The 18063-nt window shown below is 41.1% G+C and overlaps 1 protein-coding gene across 3 annotated transcripts in view; it reads left to right on the top strand.

Moving 5' to 3' along the window:
• The window catches only part of kalrnb (kalirin RhoGEF kinase b), a gene marked incomplete at its 5' end in the record, with an annotated part of 59367 nt that overhangs the window by 21933 nt on the left and 19371 nt on the right, over positions 1 to 18063 (top strand). For all 3 annotated transcript variants that reach the window (XM_079459840.1, XM_079459839.1, XM_079459841.1), the window contains 24 exons: positions 1369 to 1491; positions 1660 to 1851; positions 1932 to 2101; positions 2499 to 2673; positions 2804 to 2999; positions 5088 to 5254; positions 6775 to 6894; positions 7747 to 7965; positions 8807 to 8956; positions 9205 to 9319; positions 9403 to 9518; positions 9702 to 9824; positions 9995 to 10177; positions 10261 to 10385; positions 10605 to 10671; positions 11941 to 12047; positions 12302 to 12371; positions 12584 to 12673; positions 13016 to 13108; positions 13195 to 13306; positions 13896 to 14086; positions 14194 to 14295; positions 14401 to 14543; positions 14695 to 14797. In XM_079459840.1, coding sequence (XP_079315966.1) covers positions 1369 to 1491; positions 1660 to 1851; positions 1932 to 2101; positions 2499 to 2673; positions 2804 to 2999; positions 5088 to 5254; positions 6775 to 6894; positions 7747 to 7965; positions 8807 to 8956; positions 9205 to 9319; positions 9403 to 9518; positions 9702 to 9824; positions 9995 to 10177; positions 10261 to 10385; positions 10605 to 10671; positions 11941 to 12047; positions 12302 to 12371; positions 12584 to 12673; positions 13016 to 13108; positions 13195 to 13306; positions 13896 to 14086; positions 14194 to 14295; positions 14401 to 14543; positions 14695 to 14797 — 3252 coding nt within the window. The remainder of the gene's footprint in view (positions 1 to 1368; positions 1492 to 1659; positions 1852 to 1931; positions 2102 to 2498; positions 2674 to 2803; positions 3000 to 5087; positions 5255 to 6774; positions 6895 to 7746; positions 7966 to 8806; positions 8957 to 9204; positions 9320 to 9402; positions 9519 to 9701; positions 9825 to 9994; positions 10178 to 10260; positions 10386 to 10604; positions 10672 to 11940; positions 12048 to 12301; positions 12372 to 12583; positions 12674 to 13015; positions 13109 to 13194; positions 13307 to 13895; positions 14087 to 14193; positions 14296 to 14400; positions 14544 to 14694; positions 14798 to 18063) is intronic.

The raw sequence follows: 18063 nt of genomic DNA, 5'->3' as shown, positions 1-18063 counted from the left end.
AAATCAGGCCTGCTCAGGGCTTTGAGCTTGACTAGTGAACTAAAAAGATCAGACTTCTGACAAAGTCACTCTTCAGTCTTCACAAAATACCTCAGAGACCATTGTCATTAAACGTTTAAGCTTGGAGCTGCGATTAGGACGTGTTGCAATAGTTCCCAAAGGATAGAGAAATCACAAATGACATTTCTATTGTGTCTCAATTATTTCTTGAAGGCAGCAGCGAGATTACATGCTTTTTAAAGTCTTCTGCTTCTCAGATTCTTTGCGTGGATATATGTTCCCTTAAGACACTTTCTGTTTTTATTACAAAGTTAATGCTTAAAGTCGCTTAAAAAGTGCAGTTTATTTTCAAACATTAAGTTTGGACAGATTCATCTTTTTCTTTAATAGTCAATAATCTTCAGTTTGCATAATTTGATTCTCAGATGATTTGATTGGGCAGTTTAAGTGAGTGCAGTATGAGTCATCAGCAGTTCAGTTCATTTTTGTCTACGCTAGCATGTAGCCGTTCCAAAGCCGTCACATTTGATTCAAAGGACATTACATTTTTCTGTGCTATCAAAGAACAGACTCATTTTCCTCTGGGTCTGGTATGTCCTTGCAGCGTTGGGATCATTGATCAGTCATTTATTTTCATGTCAATGGTTCATTCCAGTGTTGTTTTTCCACAACAGCTGTTGTAAATGCAGTAAATGATTTTGTTTGTAGAGGATCAGTCAAACGTGAGAGTTTAGTTTACACTGCTCAAGAGCTTGAATAATGCCAAAGGACTGAAACTTAAATTCTATTTATTGAGTTATTTTATTAGCTCCACGTGGACTGTTTCAAGTTACGACATGTAGGGATGTCATGATTCACAGTGAGCCGGAAGAAAATCGATTATTATATGTTTAGATTCAAGCCGGTTGAGATGTTATTTGAATCGCAATTCATGTTATGAACAGCAGCTGTGTTTACTGCAAACTTGGAAACTGGGGATATACTGATATTTCTAAAATGTAAAAAATATCTAAGGACAGCACAAAGTCTTAGTTGGTTAACTTTAAAGAGACTTTTGTATTGTACATTTTTGTATTGATCTGGGCTGTTTAGTTTTGTTATTTGACATAAAATATATTCTCATTTTACAAAGAGAGTTGTTCATTTCAAATTTTTCTCGGCTCATTTTGTGAGAATAAATCTTGAATGAATCGCATTGGGATATCAGCATCGCGAGCTGAGATTATCGTTACATCCCTGACGACATGTTTTTGGTTACAACAGACTATAACTTTAAAGCTTATATTTTGGTTATGCTCTTTTATAACCAAATAAATTCTCGATATTTTGAATAGTCCGGTGGTAACGTGTGTGTGTGTGTGCCCACAGGTATTGGACTGGATTGAAAACCACGGAGAGGCGTTCCTCAGTAAACACACGGGAGTTGGGAAGTCGGTGCACAGAGCACGAGCGCTACAGAAACGACACGACGACTTCCAGGAGGTGGCACAGGTCAGAACAAACTCACATTATGTTGTGTTGGCGTGCATGTTGCAAAGGAAAACATCGCTGTTTTGGATCCAGCGTGGGATGCTCACTAAAAGCATTGTGGTTGGCCAGCTTTTCAAAAAAGCTCTTTTTATAATCTCTCTCCCATTGTTTTATATTATCTCTCTCTAGAACACTTACACTAATGCGGATAAGCTTTTGGAGGCAGCCGAGCAGCTGGCTCAGACAGGTGAGTGTGATCCAGAAGAGATCTACGCTGCCGCCCATCACCTGGAGGTCAGAGTTCAGGAGTTTGTGAGGCGGGTGGAGCAGAGGAAACTGTTGCTGGATATCTCCGTGTCTTTTCACACCCACACCAAAGAGGTAATGTACACACGATCACATTAAACAATGCTTTCTGTTAGACGTCTGTTGCTATCAGGATCTGTTCCGTCTCTCTGCAGCTGTGGACGTGGATGGAGGACCTGCAGAAGACTCTGGTGGAGCCGGTGGTCTCTGACTCTGTGGATGCGGTTCAGGAGCTCATCAGACTGTTTCAGCAGCAGCAGAGCAGCACGCTGGACGCCACGCTCAATGTCATCAAAGAAGGGGAGGAGCTTATTCAGCACCTGCGGTGAGTCATCAGCACCTTCTGCGCTCCTTCCTGGCGGTAATTCACCTTAACCCAGCACTTACTTTACAATATATTATGTTAATATTGCCTGCGATTGATTTTTTACATTTTTATTTTAGTGAAATACCTTTAATTTATTTCATTACATTAAATGTAAAAAGATGGTGTTGGGGCAGGATCGGCCAGATTGGAGCTTGTGTCTACCGCATGAGCATCACATCTTAATACGCACTAGAAGGTCAAGAATTCAATTCAGAGATCAATTTGAATGCATTTTGTGGCAGTCCTCATACGTGATGCTGCTGTATGTTGATATGATATCTGATACCGGTTGGGGGTGAACATGATATCTTGTGTTGTGATTGATCTGTTTCCATGTGTTTGTGTATTCAAACAGGGACTCAGCATTGGCCTGTAATAAACTTCCTCACGCCAGCTCTGTGGCTCACATCGAGGGTGTCCTGCAGCAGTTGGATGAAGCTCAGGCACACATGGAAGAGCTTTTTCACGAACGCAGGATCAAACTGGACATCTTCCTGCAGCTCCGCATCTTCGAGCAATACGCACTGGAGGTGTGTGTGTGGGAAAACCATAAAAAAGCAACAACAACTTGGAACTTAGTCGCAACTATAGTATAATGCTTTGCGGATCCTGTGCTTTACATTTGTGCATGCGTGGTAATGAGTGCAGTTTGTGTCGCAGGTGATGGGAGAGCTCGACGCATGGAAACAGGATCTGATGAGACAGGCGTCTGACTTCAACACGGAAGAACTCACGCTGGCTGAACAGAGACTCCACAGACACACCGAGCGCAAGCTCGCCATGAACAACATGACCTATGAGGTCATACAGCAGGGACAAGACCTCCATCAGTACATCATGGAGGTCCAGGCTTCAGGTAAGAAAATCAAAAAATGAGCTTTCGCAAAACTGTATGGTGAACTTGAAGAAAGATGGCACCGTGATAACACTGCATGTCTTGTTTTCTCACTGCAGTATAAAGTACTTAACCTTTTTTATCAATATTCCTCAGTGTTGAATTGGTCTTTTATTATCAACATGTCCGCTCAGTTGTCATCTTGAATCTTTAGTTTCAAAGAAGCTTGCCGCAATGCATTGTGGGATTGCGTTCTCCCGCAAGGAAACGTGTGACGCTGCCTCAAAATGTGGCCAAAAATGTAACAGACTATCTTTGGAAACAGTCTTTTTTTTAGGGAATGAGCCTAAAAGTGGATCTCCAGGTTTTGGAGCGGACAGGTCAAATGGCAAATGGTTTGCAATCTCCGTAGAGTTGAGTGCATTGGACAGAGCTGATCTGAGTCATGTCAAAATGTCTTAAGATGAGAAAATAGAGACGCTCCGACAGCTCATACAGCGGGAGGAGAGCCGACGAGAGATGGAAAGGACGCGGGAGGGATGATGAGATAAAAGAGTGTGAATCAGCCATCTTCACTCCTCCGTGCTCTGATGCATTTTATTGACAGTTACCACGGACACAACAGCAGAAACCCGCTGCACTTATTATGGGCTGTCTTAGATGGAAGAGCCGAAAAAGAAAGTGATAGAAACAGATGGATGAGTGGGAAAAAATAAGGATCATGAAGGCATTTTGGTGTGTAGGGGCCCAAACTGATCTCATAGGAATTCTAACCATTTTAAAAGTTGAATTCATACCGTTGAGTAAATGAAATAGCATAAGTAATACAGTAAATCTTTATTTTTTGTATAATTGGTGCTGTCAATAGATTACATTTCACGATAGATTGATTTGAACTTGTTAGTTTTTTATAATCGCATCTAAATTGACAGCTCTAATATAATACACAGCATGATTCACGCTGACGCGAGGGAGAGATTCAACTCAAACTGTGTAAGGGATGTTTACATTGACGGCGTTTGACGTCATTTATTGTCAGAGAAAGTTGGTGAAATCCAGCAACACGAGTGATAGAAACAAAATTGAGCAGAATAAAAACGAACTTGTTATTTACTGTGATGTTAACCCCCCCATTCATTGGCACCCTGGACTCGATGTGAACTGTGAAAATAAAATGTATATTTGTGTATTTTGTTCTTAAGGAAGATAATGCAAAGTGCATTTTTTTAGCCGTAAGAAACATTTGTATTGCCCTCTGATGTGGTTCATTCGGACACTATATGTGTGTGTGTGAAAGGGTGAAATGGTTTGGAAGGGCTGGATGGAGATGGAGAGTGCTTTTTCTCCATACAGCCCTGGGATCTCTCGTAATATTAACGCTGTATGAAGGGGTAAGGTTGCTATGGAAACTCCCCCTTACATCCCGTACCAGGGTTTCCATGGCGACAGGGCCTTCGCTCGTCACTCCGGGGTTGCCGTGAACACTCTTCTTCGCTCACGGTCTGGATGCTCGAAATGTTGCAGAGGCACTCACACATCACATTCCCATGGGAACCGACTCCCGTGGACCGCTGTAGGGTTCCTATGGAGACGGCCTGCGGGCAGGTAGCTGAGAATAAGTGGGGTGATGTAAGGGTTAGCGGATGGAGGTTAAAATGTTCTGTTGCGTCAGTAGAAAATGTCTTTCTATCATGCACGTACACACGGTGGTTGTCTATCACGCACCCCTGCAGTCATACACACGCAAACGCACGGATAATCGATGGTGTATATCACCGCTCGGCTGGGCAGCTGGGACATTCCATCACATGCCCACCTGTCTGACACGTTTTCTCACATCCCATAATAACAGAGCTGCAAATGGCTTGAGCAGTTTGAATGGCTGCATAGCAGTTTGAGTCACAGCGCCCCCTGCTGGACAGACAAAAATCTCATAGTGGGAGTAAATTGTAGAGGTAAAATAATCTGGATTTGAGTCAATTTGATGATAAATGTTTGAGTTCATATTCACTTTTGACTGTGAGCTCAGTGTGAGACATTGTTGAGGTCTCTTTCATTCGTGAGGTTTTTTTCTGAGTATCGTTGTGTGTGACCGTGTTTGTTGTTCAGGTATGGAGCTCATGGGAGAGAAGGACGTGGATCTGGCTTCCAGAGTTCAGGAGCTTCTGGAGTTCCTGAATGAAAAACAACACGAGTTGGAATCGAGCGCAGAACACACGCACAAGCGTCTGGAGCAGTGTTTGCAGCTACGACACCTGCAGGCCGAGGTCAAACAGGTGCGTTTGCCTGAGCTTTATCTCAATCCGTGACTGTGTTTAGAGACTCCTTACTCTCATCCTGATGTTCTGAGCCCTATCTGTTCCCCTGACTTTTACACTCAGGAAATTCAGCTTTGGCTTTGCTGCAGTCCAAGATTCTGATGCTAATAGGCCTGTGTACGAGTGCCAAGCTAATTGCTTTTATCCTTTAAGCACACACACACGCACACACACACACACAGACTCCCATCCAGACTCGCTCTCGCAATGTGTGGGTGCACATTGCACATCCTTCCTTTCTGCCCCGTCAGAAAAAGATTAAACGGTGCCACATTTGCGGCGGAAAAAAAACTGTTCTATAAACTGCCCACTAAAGCACTGCATTGTATTTAAATGAAATCTTTGTCTTTTCAACACAAGGACACTATTCTTTGTAAGCAAGATTTATTATAGCTTCACCAAAATCAGCTTTCACTATTATTTCCTCTGGATGGTTAAAGGTCCAATGTTTGAAATTTAGCACCATCAAGTGGTGAGGTTGCAACAGCTCACCCCACCGCTCCTTTTCGAAGCACTACGGTGGCTGACACAGAACTAAGATGTCGTCTCGTTTTCGCTTCTTTATTGAAGCAGATACTGTATTTACGCAATGCGTTCTGTAGAGCAGTTTGTCCACGGACGGCCACCGTAGAAACAACATGGTGAATTCCATGCAAGCGGACCCGTGGTGTATGTAGATAGAAATAACTCATTCAAAGATAATAAAAACATACCGGTTCATTATGCAAGGTCCTTATACACCTCTGAACACAGTTATATTTCATTTCTGTCAAAAGATTCTCCTTAAAATTACACACTTTTAACGTAATTTAGTTTTAAAGAAATGTTTTTTTACATTTGCTGTTGATCATGGCTTCCTTTATGCATTAAATAATGGTCAAATGATCCATTTAAATAAAGTTTAGGCACTCGACGTGCTTTTGAAGTGATCATGTGGATAAATTATGGTCATGTGATTTAAATTTTTCCTACTATGGGAGTCAATGGGGGCAAGATCTGTTTGGTTATAAGCATTCTTCCAAATATATTTTTCTGTGTTCTTCAGAACAAATAAATCAAGTTTGGAACAACTCGAAGGAGAGGAAATAACAACAGAACTTACATTTTTGGGTGAACTGTTACTTTTACATGCCCATAATACAACTCGCTTTATGTAAAATAAAAAGGTTTATTGGGCAGATTTTAATCACATTTCGTTCTGAATGAGAAAATATAATAATTTGTACAACTTTAATGCAACAAACGACTTTTTTAATATCTGCTAAGGGGGAAGATTCAGAATGAAATGTGTTACCGCGGCTGTTCTGAGCAAATGTCAAGAGAGCGATAACCATGTATTCTAAAAGTGCAGACAACTGCATTATTGATTTTAAGTGATGCCTAAACCTCCTCGCATTATTCACATAAAAGTTGTGATGAATTTTTTGTATAGCTGCTTGTGTATGTGCACATGCTTACGTCTGCTGTGATGTGTGCAGGTGTTGGGTTGGATTCGTAACGGCGAGTCGATGCTCACGGCAAGCACGACCAACGCTGGATCTCTGTCTGAGGCGGAACAACTTCAGAGAGAGCACGAACAGTTTCAGCTGGCCATCGAGGTACACACACACTGCGATGATGCGTTTCCTGTAATATTCACATTAATATTACATTTGAAGGCCTGCAGTACCTGCGGTACAGTTTGGAAAGCTTTTCTCTGTTTGTTTCAAACGAATGATGCAAATATTGGGCGGAAGGAGATTGGGTTGTGTGCGATGAATTGGTCTATAAATGATATCGTCCCGTGTCGTGCTCTTGTGAAAAATGGCAAAAGCTGACATGATTTTTTCAAGCCAATTACTCACAGAATTTACGAGCGATATAAAGCGTGTTCCTCTGAGATGAATACTGAGTTTTAATTCAGTAAATTGGTGCTTATAATTCTCAACTAACGACAGACGCTTTAAATCATCGGCCAAAGTTTCTTTTGTATGTTTTATTCATCCACGGCATTATCTTTCAAACTTTTCAGGTACACCCATGTCAAATAATATTAATTTCTAAGTGCCGACTTGACAAATCTGAGCTCATTTCGGTCGAAATGGAGACATTGGTGAGACGCAGATGAGACTTCATCAAAAGTTTCCATTTGCTCTCTCTCACTGATGTCCAGGAGAAATCTTATAAGAGATGTCACCTGTGATTTGTCTTCCTTACGCCTCAGGCCTTGAGTTAAATTCGCTTGTTTTAATGAAAGCATCCATCCGGCGGTGCTTTATCGTTGATGGTTTCGGCCTTGAGCGGCAGGACGTCTAGTTGATCGTGTCTTAATTGCTCTCCGAAGGAGCCCTTCCTCTACCTTCTCCTCCTCTCCTGTGGTCCTCGTGTACCGCTGCTTAACAAACTTCATTTAAGTACACCTCAAGAATGAAGAGATGCTGAAAACCCTCTCTCTCCTGCCCACTTTCCAGTCTCTCCTCCACGCCGACTCTCTTCAGCGCACGCATCAGAGCGCCCTGCAGCTTCAGCAGAGGGCCGAGCTGATGTTACAGGCAGGTCACTATGATCCGGACGCCGTGCGGGCCTGTGCTGAGACCGTGGCTCTTCATTGGCAGACTCTCATGCTGAAGATGGAGGACAGATTAAAGCTGGTTAACGCCTCTGTGGCCTTCTATAAAACATCCGAGCAGGTGGGGTTACACAAGTGATATCAACTACATAGACAACAACAGTGTGTTGACTCGTAAAATGAATGGGAGAACTCAGTTTGCCAGCTGTACGAATCCAAAAGTCGCGTCTTCAAATTCCTAGATGATACAGACATTGCTTTGAAGCTAAAATTATCTCTACATTTCTCTCTACATTTAAGTGAATATGCACTGTGCTTATTGCTTGACCGTGATAAAGGAATAGTTCACCTCCAAAACGAAAATTCTGTCATTATTTACACGCCCACTTGTCAGTATGAGTTTTTCTTCTGCAGAACGCTAAATGATATATTGTGAAAAATGTTTGTAACAGAAAAACGTTGGTCCCAATAAAAATCAATTGGGACACCTTTCTGTTGCCGACATATCTTCTTTTGTGTTTTGCAGAAAAAATGTAATAACAGTGAGTAACTATGTCAGACTTTTCATTTTGATGGTGAACTATTCCTTGTGTTACTTGTCAATGGACATTCTAAACAATTTATGAGTTACTTTTAGAGTAAATGTTTTGTATTTTTTAATACATTTTGTGCAATTTTATAATTCAAAGAAAAGATCCCTCACACTTCATTCATGTTCATGAGCTGCATATTGGGTCATTGAAAAGTTTCGTGGTAATGATGTCACAACAACGAGCACAAAAATGTTGCATCTACTAAATGTTCAGACACTTAATCTCACTATAATAAATACAAAATATTCAGTAATAAAGTCACCGTGTGCTTGGAAATGATTTAATTTGCTGGGATTGTATTGTCCTGTTAACGTTGAGGTTCATTCCCTCTCTCTCTCTGTGTGTGTGTGTGTGTTTTCTCTGTGGCAGGTGTGTAATGTATTAGAAAGTCTGGAGCTGGAATACAGGAGAGAGGAGGACTGGTGTGGAGGTCATGATAAACTGGGCAGAACGGCAGAGACGGACCACGTGACCCCGCTCATAAGCAAACACCTGGAGCAGAAAGAAGCCTTCCTTAAGGTACACACACACACCACAGATGCTCACCAGTCCTGACAAATCCACCTTTCCAACACAACTGCACGTACAGCAAAATGTTGACCAGATGTGGAAGCGCTCCATATGATGACCACAAAAACCTTTGCCCTTCACATTGACATATTTAATGTTTTTAATGTTCTTTCCAATATCAACAATCGAAAATGATGCGGTTCAAAATCCACGGTTTGATTGTTTAGAGTTTTCAGGTTGTTATTCTTTGGTTGCAGGCGTGTACTTTGGCGCGTCGTAATGCAGAGGTCTTTCTCAAATACATCCACCGAAACAACGTCAGCATGCCTGGGGTCGCCACACACAATCGTGCCACGGAGTCCCAGGTCAAAGGTCAGTTCAGGGTGTATTCAAACCGGACATACGGTCTGTTTAGATGCGATTGTTTGTAACTCTGATTTTTTTTTGACGTTCAGCCATTCTGAGTGAGCTGCTGCAGAGAGAAAATCGTGTGCTGCATTTCTGGACGATGAAAAAGAGACGTTTAGACCAATGCCAGCAGTACATTCTGTTTGAAAGACACGCCAAACAGGTGGGAGAGGTTTTTTTGTCATTTTTCATAAGAGGATGAAAACATGTGGTCGGGCTGAATTGGTCTTTGCAGCTCAGTTTGAGTTTTGTTTGAGATTAGACAAATGTCTAGTTAAAAAACTGAAATACTCTTGAATGAACGGATATGAAATGATGACGTTCTTATGAAAACTGTCTTACGCAGGCCATAGACTGGATGCAGGACACAGGCGAATACTTTCTATCCACACACACGACGTCCGGAGAGAGCAATGAAAAAACTCAGGAACTACTGAAAGAGTATGAAGATTTCCGTGTCTCTGCAAAGGTAATATCCTGGTTGGATGGATAGACAGACAGATAGTTTTACAGACTTCAGTGAAGGTCTGTTTGAGCTTTCATCTCAGGTGAAGAAGTGTTCGATTTAAGTGAGAAATGAGCAGCGCTTCGCTCTACGGAGACGCGGCTGTTACTCGGGTGTTTCGTCTTGTCTTCCAGCAAACGCAGGAGAAGGTGAAGCTCTTGATCCAGCTGGCTGGGAGTCTGGTGGAGAAAGGCCACGTCCACGTGACGGAGCTCAAGAGATGGGTGTCCACGGTGGACAGACGCTACAGAGACTTTTCCATGCGCATGGGTCAGTACCGCTGCAGTCTGGACCGAGCGCTGGGGCTGTGTTCCGAGGTGAGATTTCATCATTGATGTCAGCGTGGGCGTGATGTTAAACCCGTTCCCAGTGCGCCACTATTCTCCATTCTCTTCAACAGGATCACAAAGACCTCGAGCTGGACATTATCCCCGCCAGTCTGACCCACACTGACCCGGAGGTCAATCTCAGCGACCCCGACCACGAGGTCAATGAGGAGAAGAAGAAATCTGCCAGAAAGAAGGAGTAAGTGCCGACGCCTCTCAGAGCAACTAAAGGATCGCTCAGAGAGTTTCTAAGGGCCTTTCAGAACAAATTACAACGTCGATAGCTTCTTCACAGAAAATCCTGTTGAATCGAAATGGTTTTCTGAAGAATTGCTCTCGTCAGTCTCAGACGCTGTTTGCATTCAGATGGCTTTAATTGGGTGAGTTTCAGCAGTGTTGATGGTGTGTTTATTCGCAGGTATATTATGGCCGAGCTTCTACAGACGGAGAAAGCTTACGTGCGAGACCTGCAGGAGTGTCTGGAGGTGAGAGTCTCTCTGGGATGCACGGCGTACCGGTGGCATCGCGATGCTAAAGCTTCAAAATTCCTGCGATGCCGCTCTTTTTTTTAAGCGGTGCCGTAACTAAGGTTGCATATGCATATTTGAACACTTTCATCTGTCTTTTTGTGGTGTTTCTCTCATAAATGAATCCGTGTTTTGAACGACTCGGACGAGATAATGATTCAGCGAGTTATTCGTCTAGACACTTCCTTCGTTTTGAACGAGTTGGTTGAATAATTCACTGACAAAAAAGATTTGCCGCCACCTACTGCCCGTTTCAGTCACATTTAAAGTAAGCCTAACATTTTCCTTTATAAGCATTGCTCTAAATGGCACAGTTCCCATGTTACAAAAACTTTACTAAGTAGTCACTACAGTAAACGTTGCTAAAATTATTAGACACTAGTGTTTTAAATCACACCACAGTAAATATTACAGTATACTATAGTAATCGGATAAGTTTTAGCAAATACTGCAGTTAATACTACAAGTATTGTGGCATGCCGTATAATAGTTCACTAAATACATCACGTTTCATAAAGATCTGTTTAGAATTTTGGTCTATTTTGTAGATTTGAATTAAGAAACATGACACAGCATCGCATACTCCGTATCGTGATATATCATAAGGTATATTATCCTAAGATATCTTTATGGTACCGTGACAACCCTACTGCACCGACTGCCCAGAATATTCAGATGAAACATTCGGCACGAACCGAAAGAAAGGCTTCGAAGAGACCTCTCACTATTCAGCATTTCCCATGTTCAATCCAAACCAGTGTGTGGTGCATTTGTCTGTACTTTGTGTGTTGCACAAAAACAAATCTTAGGAATGATTATAAAGACCTTTTCCATCATGAACTTTGCTTAAAATATTTGTAAAACATGTTTATACATGAATATGAACTCTCTTTGTAACTTTTTTGTAACAGTTGCAAAATTTCAATTTGCTTTCAAATAGTTGTAAATCGAATGATGTTCACTTTTATGCAGACGAAAACAAAAATGATTTACCCAAGCACACCTAGACATAGTAGATTTAGAAAAACTACAATACAAAACAAACTGTACAATTTTGCGTGTGTGCGTGCATGTTTACATTTGGCATGTTGTGATCGTTCACAGGATGTACTTGAACCAATGACATGTCACAAATCGGATGTATTGTGAACGCTTTGGTGCTAGAAATAACGTGACTTTTTCTTGCTCCTTTAAGGAAAGTTAACCTGCTTTATGCTTTTTACACAGACGTTTATGTGGGAAATGACGAGCGGGGCGGACATCCCACCTGGTATCGCCAACAAGGAGCATGTGATCTTTGGAAACATTCAGGAAATTTACGAGTTCCATAACAAGTATGTTGAAAACAATCATTTTAAACAGACTCGATTAGCGGGTTTATGTGCCGTGTTTTGTATATGAGCAAAGAGATACGCCCCTGCTAACAACCTCTCAAGACACCTTAAAAAACTGCACGGCAACACCCTGGCAACCACCCACATCCCCCTAGCATCATAGCACGATTCTTTTGCTCGGACAAGCACCGCTTGGAAAATACGTAAATGTTCACGTCCAGTCATTATTTTTCCATTATTAATTGTTTTTCCAGTATATTTCTGAAAGAGCTGGAGAACTACGAGCAGCTGCCAGAAGACGTGGGTCATTGTTTCGTCACGTGGGTGAGATGAACCGCCACCTTCCCGAAAGAAAATCGCGTGGATTAGTTTAATCGTGTTACTCTGTATGAATATTTCAAAACCGCTGCATGCTGGGCGGTCGTTTTTTCATTATTTTAAAGCTAAGCTGACGGAAGGTGTACATGCCGTAAGCAGCAGTTTTAAACTTGTTTGAACGTTCAGTAAACGTGTTCATTTGTATTTTCTCGTCTAAGGCTGATAAATTTCACATGTACGTCACCTACTGCAAAAACAAACCAGACTCCAGTCAGCTGATTCAGGGCCAGGCCGGGAGGTTCTTCGATGTGAGTTGTCTCTTCTTTTTCTCTCCCATTTCTTTGAGTTTTGTGCTATTGAGGTCTCTGTATACAGGGGGCACCAAAGATCTGGATAAAATCACAAGGAGATTTGAAATATAACAAGGCTCAGGTTTTGTCTTCACAGAATTCATCTGAAGTTGTTTTGTACATTTTCATTCTGGAAAACCGATAAAACCAGACTAGTAAGGATTTAAAGGGGTTTGGGGTACTCGTGTTTTAGCTGGCTGACCACGAGCTAAACACCTTTAAACCAGTTAAGACCAGCAAAGCACCCGCACAGTTTTCTGACCAGTCGTCTTATTTCTGTATATTTTTGTTTTCTTAAAGGAGATCCAGCGGAGACACGGGCTGGCCAATTCAATCTCATCATACCTGATCAAACCCGTCCAGAGAATCACCAAATACCAGCTCCTGCTAAAGGTGGACACCCAAAAACGTCTTTAACGTCTCTAAATGGATTGTGAATGTGGATGACTGAACGTGCATACTTGTGTATCTGTAAACAGGAGTTGCTAACGTGTTGTGAAGAAGGGAAAGGAGAAATAAAGGAGGGTTTGGAGGTGATGCTCAGCGTGCCCAAGCGTGCTAATGATGCCATGCACGTCAGCATGCTGGAGGGTGAGACATCATTACTGCAAATGTGTCACAAACACATCCGTATCCTGACGAAATGTTATTCTAAAACATAAAGAATTAAAATGGCTTTTTATAGCATGTGACCGATGTCTTTCTTGTGAAACAGATGGCTTTTATGTGTCATTGTTTCACATAATGTGACAGATTTGGAAATGCTCGGTGTTCATGCTCAATTCGATGAAATGCACTTCAGAATGGTTCGGTTGGAAACATTTCACTTAACAGTGTATGGTTTTAAAATATTAGTGAAAATATTAGATTATAATTTTTTGCGAATCGTTTTTGCAAATGAACTCTTGGATTTAAGTTAAAGTTATTATTTTATTTTATTAAAATTATTTTATTTATTATCAGTAAAAAAAGTAAATATTTGTTTTTAGTATTGTTTTTTGTTTTGGAGGTTTATAACGTCGCTGGTGTTTTTATGTGAAACTTTGTTCATTTTTACGTGACCATTGTTTCTTTATCTTTTATTGTTTCCCCATTGGATTTATTGACTGGAATTAGCTTCAAAACAGTCTTAAATGACTTGTTTGCGGTGACATCGGTGTAATTGTGCATCCGGTTCCAGGTTTTGATGAGAATCTGGCAGTACAGGGAGAGCTCCTCCTCCAGGACACCTTCCAGGTGTGGGACCCTAAATCATTGATCCGCAAGGGCCGAGACCGCCACCTCTTCCTCTTCGAGATCTCTCTCGTCTTCAGTAAAGAGATGAAAGACTCGTCGGGACGCACCAAATACGTTTACAAGAACAAGCTGCTGGTGAGCTCCCGACCCACACGCCATCAAACACGTCCGTGAAATGAGATCTTTAGCGGGTCAAAGGGGTTTTCATTAGCGTGAGTGTGAATTCAAATGTGTTTTGACAGACTTCAGAATTGGGTGTTACCGAACACATTGAAGGGGATCCGTGTAAATTTGCTCTGTGGGCTGGACGGACACCAACATCTGACAACAAAACCGTTCTCAAGGTAACATGTGTACAGTTTATTGTATGTGTGTGTGTGTGTGTCTGTCGGTTTAGTCAAATCTCTTTCTTTCTCTCTTTCTGTTCTGCTTTCTGCACGCTTCTGAAGGCCTCTAGTATAGAAGTAAAACAGGAGTGGATTCGAAACATCAGAGAGGTGATTCAAGAGAGAACCGTGCACTTGAAGGGGGCGCTAAAGGAACCCATACATCCTCCCAAAACCCCAGCCAGACAGCGCAGCATCAGCAAGAGGTGCGTCTCTGTTCCCCCAAAAACTGTTCCCCTGTATATGAAGAGAATCAACGCACATGCAGGCCAACCCTTAATCTGCCAGGCTTCTATTGTACTTTATGTATGTGATCACAAATAAAGTTTGTAATAAGTGTCTGTGATTTATTTTCAGGGAAGTGACTGAGGATGCAGACAGTCAGGGTGATGCCAGCAGCCAGCCGGACACAATCTCCATCGCATCCCGCACCTCCCAGAACACCGTGGACAGTGATAAGGTAGAACATCACTACAATCGCACGATAACAAAAGACATTCAAATAAACAAAAAAACGTCTTTAATAAAATATAGTTGATCAAATCGTTTTTTATCAAATTGAAAAGCGGTATAAAAAGAATTCATTCGCTTCACTCAAAAAGTAAAGGTGCTTCGCCATGCCATAAAATAACTCTTTTTCCGTTTCACAATTCTTTTTTATGAATATAGCGCTTTTCACAATGTGCTTCATAGGAGAAATAAAGAAAAACACAGAAAAGGTCAAACACAGCACAGTACATGGTGTTTAGAGAACAAGCAAGATTATTCTAGTAAGTAATATCTAATAAATGCAGTCGCCCGGTGAGCAAGCCAACACCACCCTGTGGCGAGGATCCCAAACTCCAATGATAAATATATCAGGACTCAGCCGAGAAGGCCAGGTCTCCTCCGACGTGTCAATGTTTATGAAAAATATGGAGAGCTTATTAGTGGTGATTTAGGACATTTCATTTGTTCAACAGTTTCGGTCAATATCAGACAACAGAGGAATGTTATAAGCAGGAAAAATAATAATGGCATAACGCAGCTATAACTTCACACTGCTGTCAGGGGTGCAACTGCACATTTTCTGAGGGGCGAGATCAGTTTTGGGGCCATTCACCCGCCACCCCGTCCCAATACAGACAACGCACAAATAAAAGATCCATAGACAAGTTTTATATTCCCTTTGGAGTCATTGTAGTTATATTATATATCGTGTCAATACATAATTGGCAAACGGACATAAAGTTAGTGCACAGAGATACACAATAAATGTGTTTTTTTTCACATGCTAACAAGAATTGTTCAATACTGAAGCCACAGAGAGAGAGAGACTAGATCCCTCACAGTTATTTACAATGAATGAACAACTACACGTGTTGTTGTGTTGACATTTTATGTTTGTCTTTTATTTTGACCGACCCATAATTTTTCACAGTTGACTGTAATTGTTGGTACTATATTCAAATCGCAGCATTTCAGATTATTTTTTTATATAGTACATTCAATATGTGAAAAGTGTTTTTTCTATATAAAATACTGATTCATTCAAACTTCAAAAATAAAAGTGCATAGTTTATGTAATGCTCCCTGCTGTTAGTATTTTTTAGGTCAGCGTGTTGTGGATGAAATGTATGTTTTCTGTATGAGAATTGTTGTTATGAGCTTATTTTGAGACACTTATATGAAGAGTTTTGGAGGTGAGATGAACAGTCATGTTGCTAATACAGACTGTGTGAAGACTTTTGAAAATGTGTCTTTGTGTTTGCGTGGGTTTTGTGTGTGTATGTGTACGGTGTGTGTCTGTGTGTTGGTTGGCTTGTGTGTATTTGTGTGTTTGCGTGGGTGGTTGTGTGCGTGTGTGTCTTTGTGTGTGTTGGTTGGTTTGTGTGTGTGTGGTGCGTGGACATTGTCAGGGAGTGGTTGGTTATGTCTTAAGACTCCTTTTCTTGTTTCCCTTTCATTCTGCAGTTTTTTAGGTTGTGTTTTTGTTTTTAAATGAAATAATCCAGAAGTTCTGCTTGTCCTCAGGTACTGTTACTTAACAGTCAAGCTTACTCCTGGCAAGGCAGGTTTATTACTTTTAAACTTTATTACTGAGACCCAGCGTGTCGCTGGAGTTATTTTTGTCTGCGGTATGATTCATTTATCCTCCTGCTTTAGCCACCTTTATTGTTGGCTTGTTCTCATCTCGTCCTACTTAAATTTCATTCTGATTCACCGTTTTTTCCTTCTAGCATGCCAGTGCGCGCTGGTGCACAGTTCTCCATCACTCCCTTTTATATGTCATTTCTCTGTAATTGTGTGATGACTTAAATGTGACGTTAACCTCGGGCCGTTCTCTCCGCTCTTGTTTCATCTGACCATCTAATTACACACAAATACAAAATCGCTTTGACTTTTGTTTCCTGGACAAACTTCTTTCTAACTCTTCTTGTTGTGTCAGCGTGGTTTAAATCAAGCGCCGTACTCGTCCTCAGACGGCACACCCACTGACCGCTTACTGACTGTCTGATGTGTGTCGCACACAAACACTGAAGGGATGCTGGGAATAACAGTACCACAGTAAATATCATATAACTGTACTCTATAGCTGTGAATACTTATTAATGTTTATTCATTTATTTCATCACCTCACAAAGTGACGTACAACACAAATGATACGTTATATAATTACAACCATCACATTTGTTTTTCTGTCTGTCTCTTATTCTGTCTGTCTGTTCGTAGTTACTGTACGGCTGGTGTGTTATGTCATTGTGGTTTGCGGTTTTTCTGTGTGTGTGTGTGTGTGTGTCTGTGTGTGTGTGTGTGTGCGTGCGTGCGTGTGTGTGGGTAGCTCAATGGGCATTTAAATATAAAACTATATATAGACTTCTCGTCTTCCTTATTGTTCTAGACTAGACATTTCATGACTTGTTTGTGTCTCTGGGAAGTCACAAACTCAACTCAAAGTTAACGTCTGTAAAAATATGAGTGTGTGTGTGTGTTAAGTTGATATTTTGGAGACAGAATAGTCACCAGAGGTTAGATAAATCTTCCAACTTTTATTTCCAGACTCAAGGTCTATTAGAAAAGAGACATACAACACAATACAATACACACATTTAAAAAGGACAAGTATGCCAGTATTTGTCTTATAGATCTCACTTTGCCTAGGATTGAACAACAACATAATAATAGCATTCTGTGAATTATCCAGCCGACCATTTAATTTATACATCACATTTCTCAATAAAGCCATAAAAGTGACATACAAAACAGATAACTTGCACTGCTCCTCCTCGGTTTATTCAGAATAATTCTCATACAATCATTGTAGGCAGTTTGAAGCTTACATAAGCTCACTGTTTTAAACTTGACCCATAAAGGAGCAGTATATAAAGGGGTACAACAAGTACTAAAAAGGTATATCTTAACACATATAACATTTTCTTACTAACATGTTACATAAAGCATACGGCGCTGCCTGTACATATCCTCATCATCATCCATTTACATTTATGCATTTGGCAGACGCTTTTATCCAAAGCGACTTACATTGTATTATCCTATACATTTTCATAGGTATCTGAAATCCCCTGGGATCAGACCCACAACCTTGCGTAGTTAACGCAATGCTCTTACCACTGAGCTACAGGAAAGCAGGAACATATTAATAATATGTCCCAAATGTTTTATTTTAGTGCGTACATTTAATATTTGCCTTGACAGATAAAAATCTGGAAAATGAAGATGAATCCT

This window comes from Barbatula barbatula, assembly GCF_947034865.1.
Source record: "Barbatula barbatula genome assembly, chromosome: 7".
Lineage (NCBI taxonomy): Eukaryota > Metazoa > Chordata > Actinopteri > Cypriniformes > Nemacheilidae > Barbatula > Barbatula barbatula.
The sequence above is the reverse complement of the archived record's forward strand: the minus strand, read 5'-3'. Positions and strand labels throughout refer to the sequence as shown.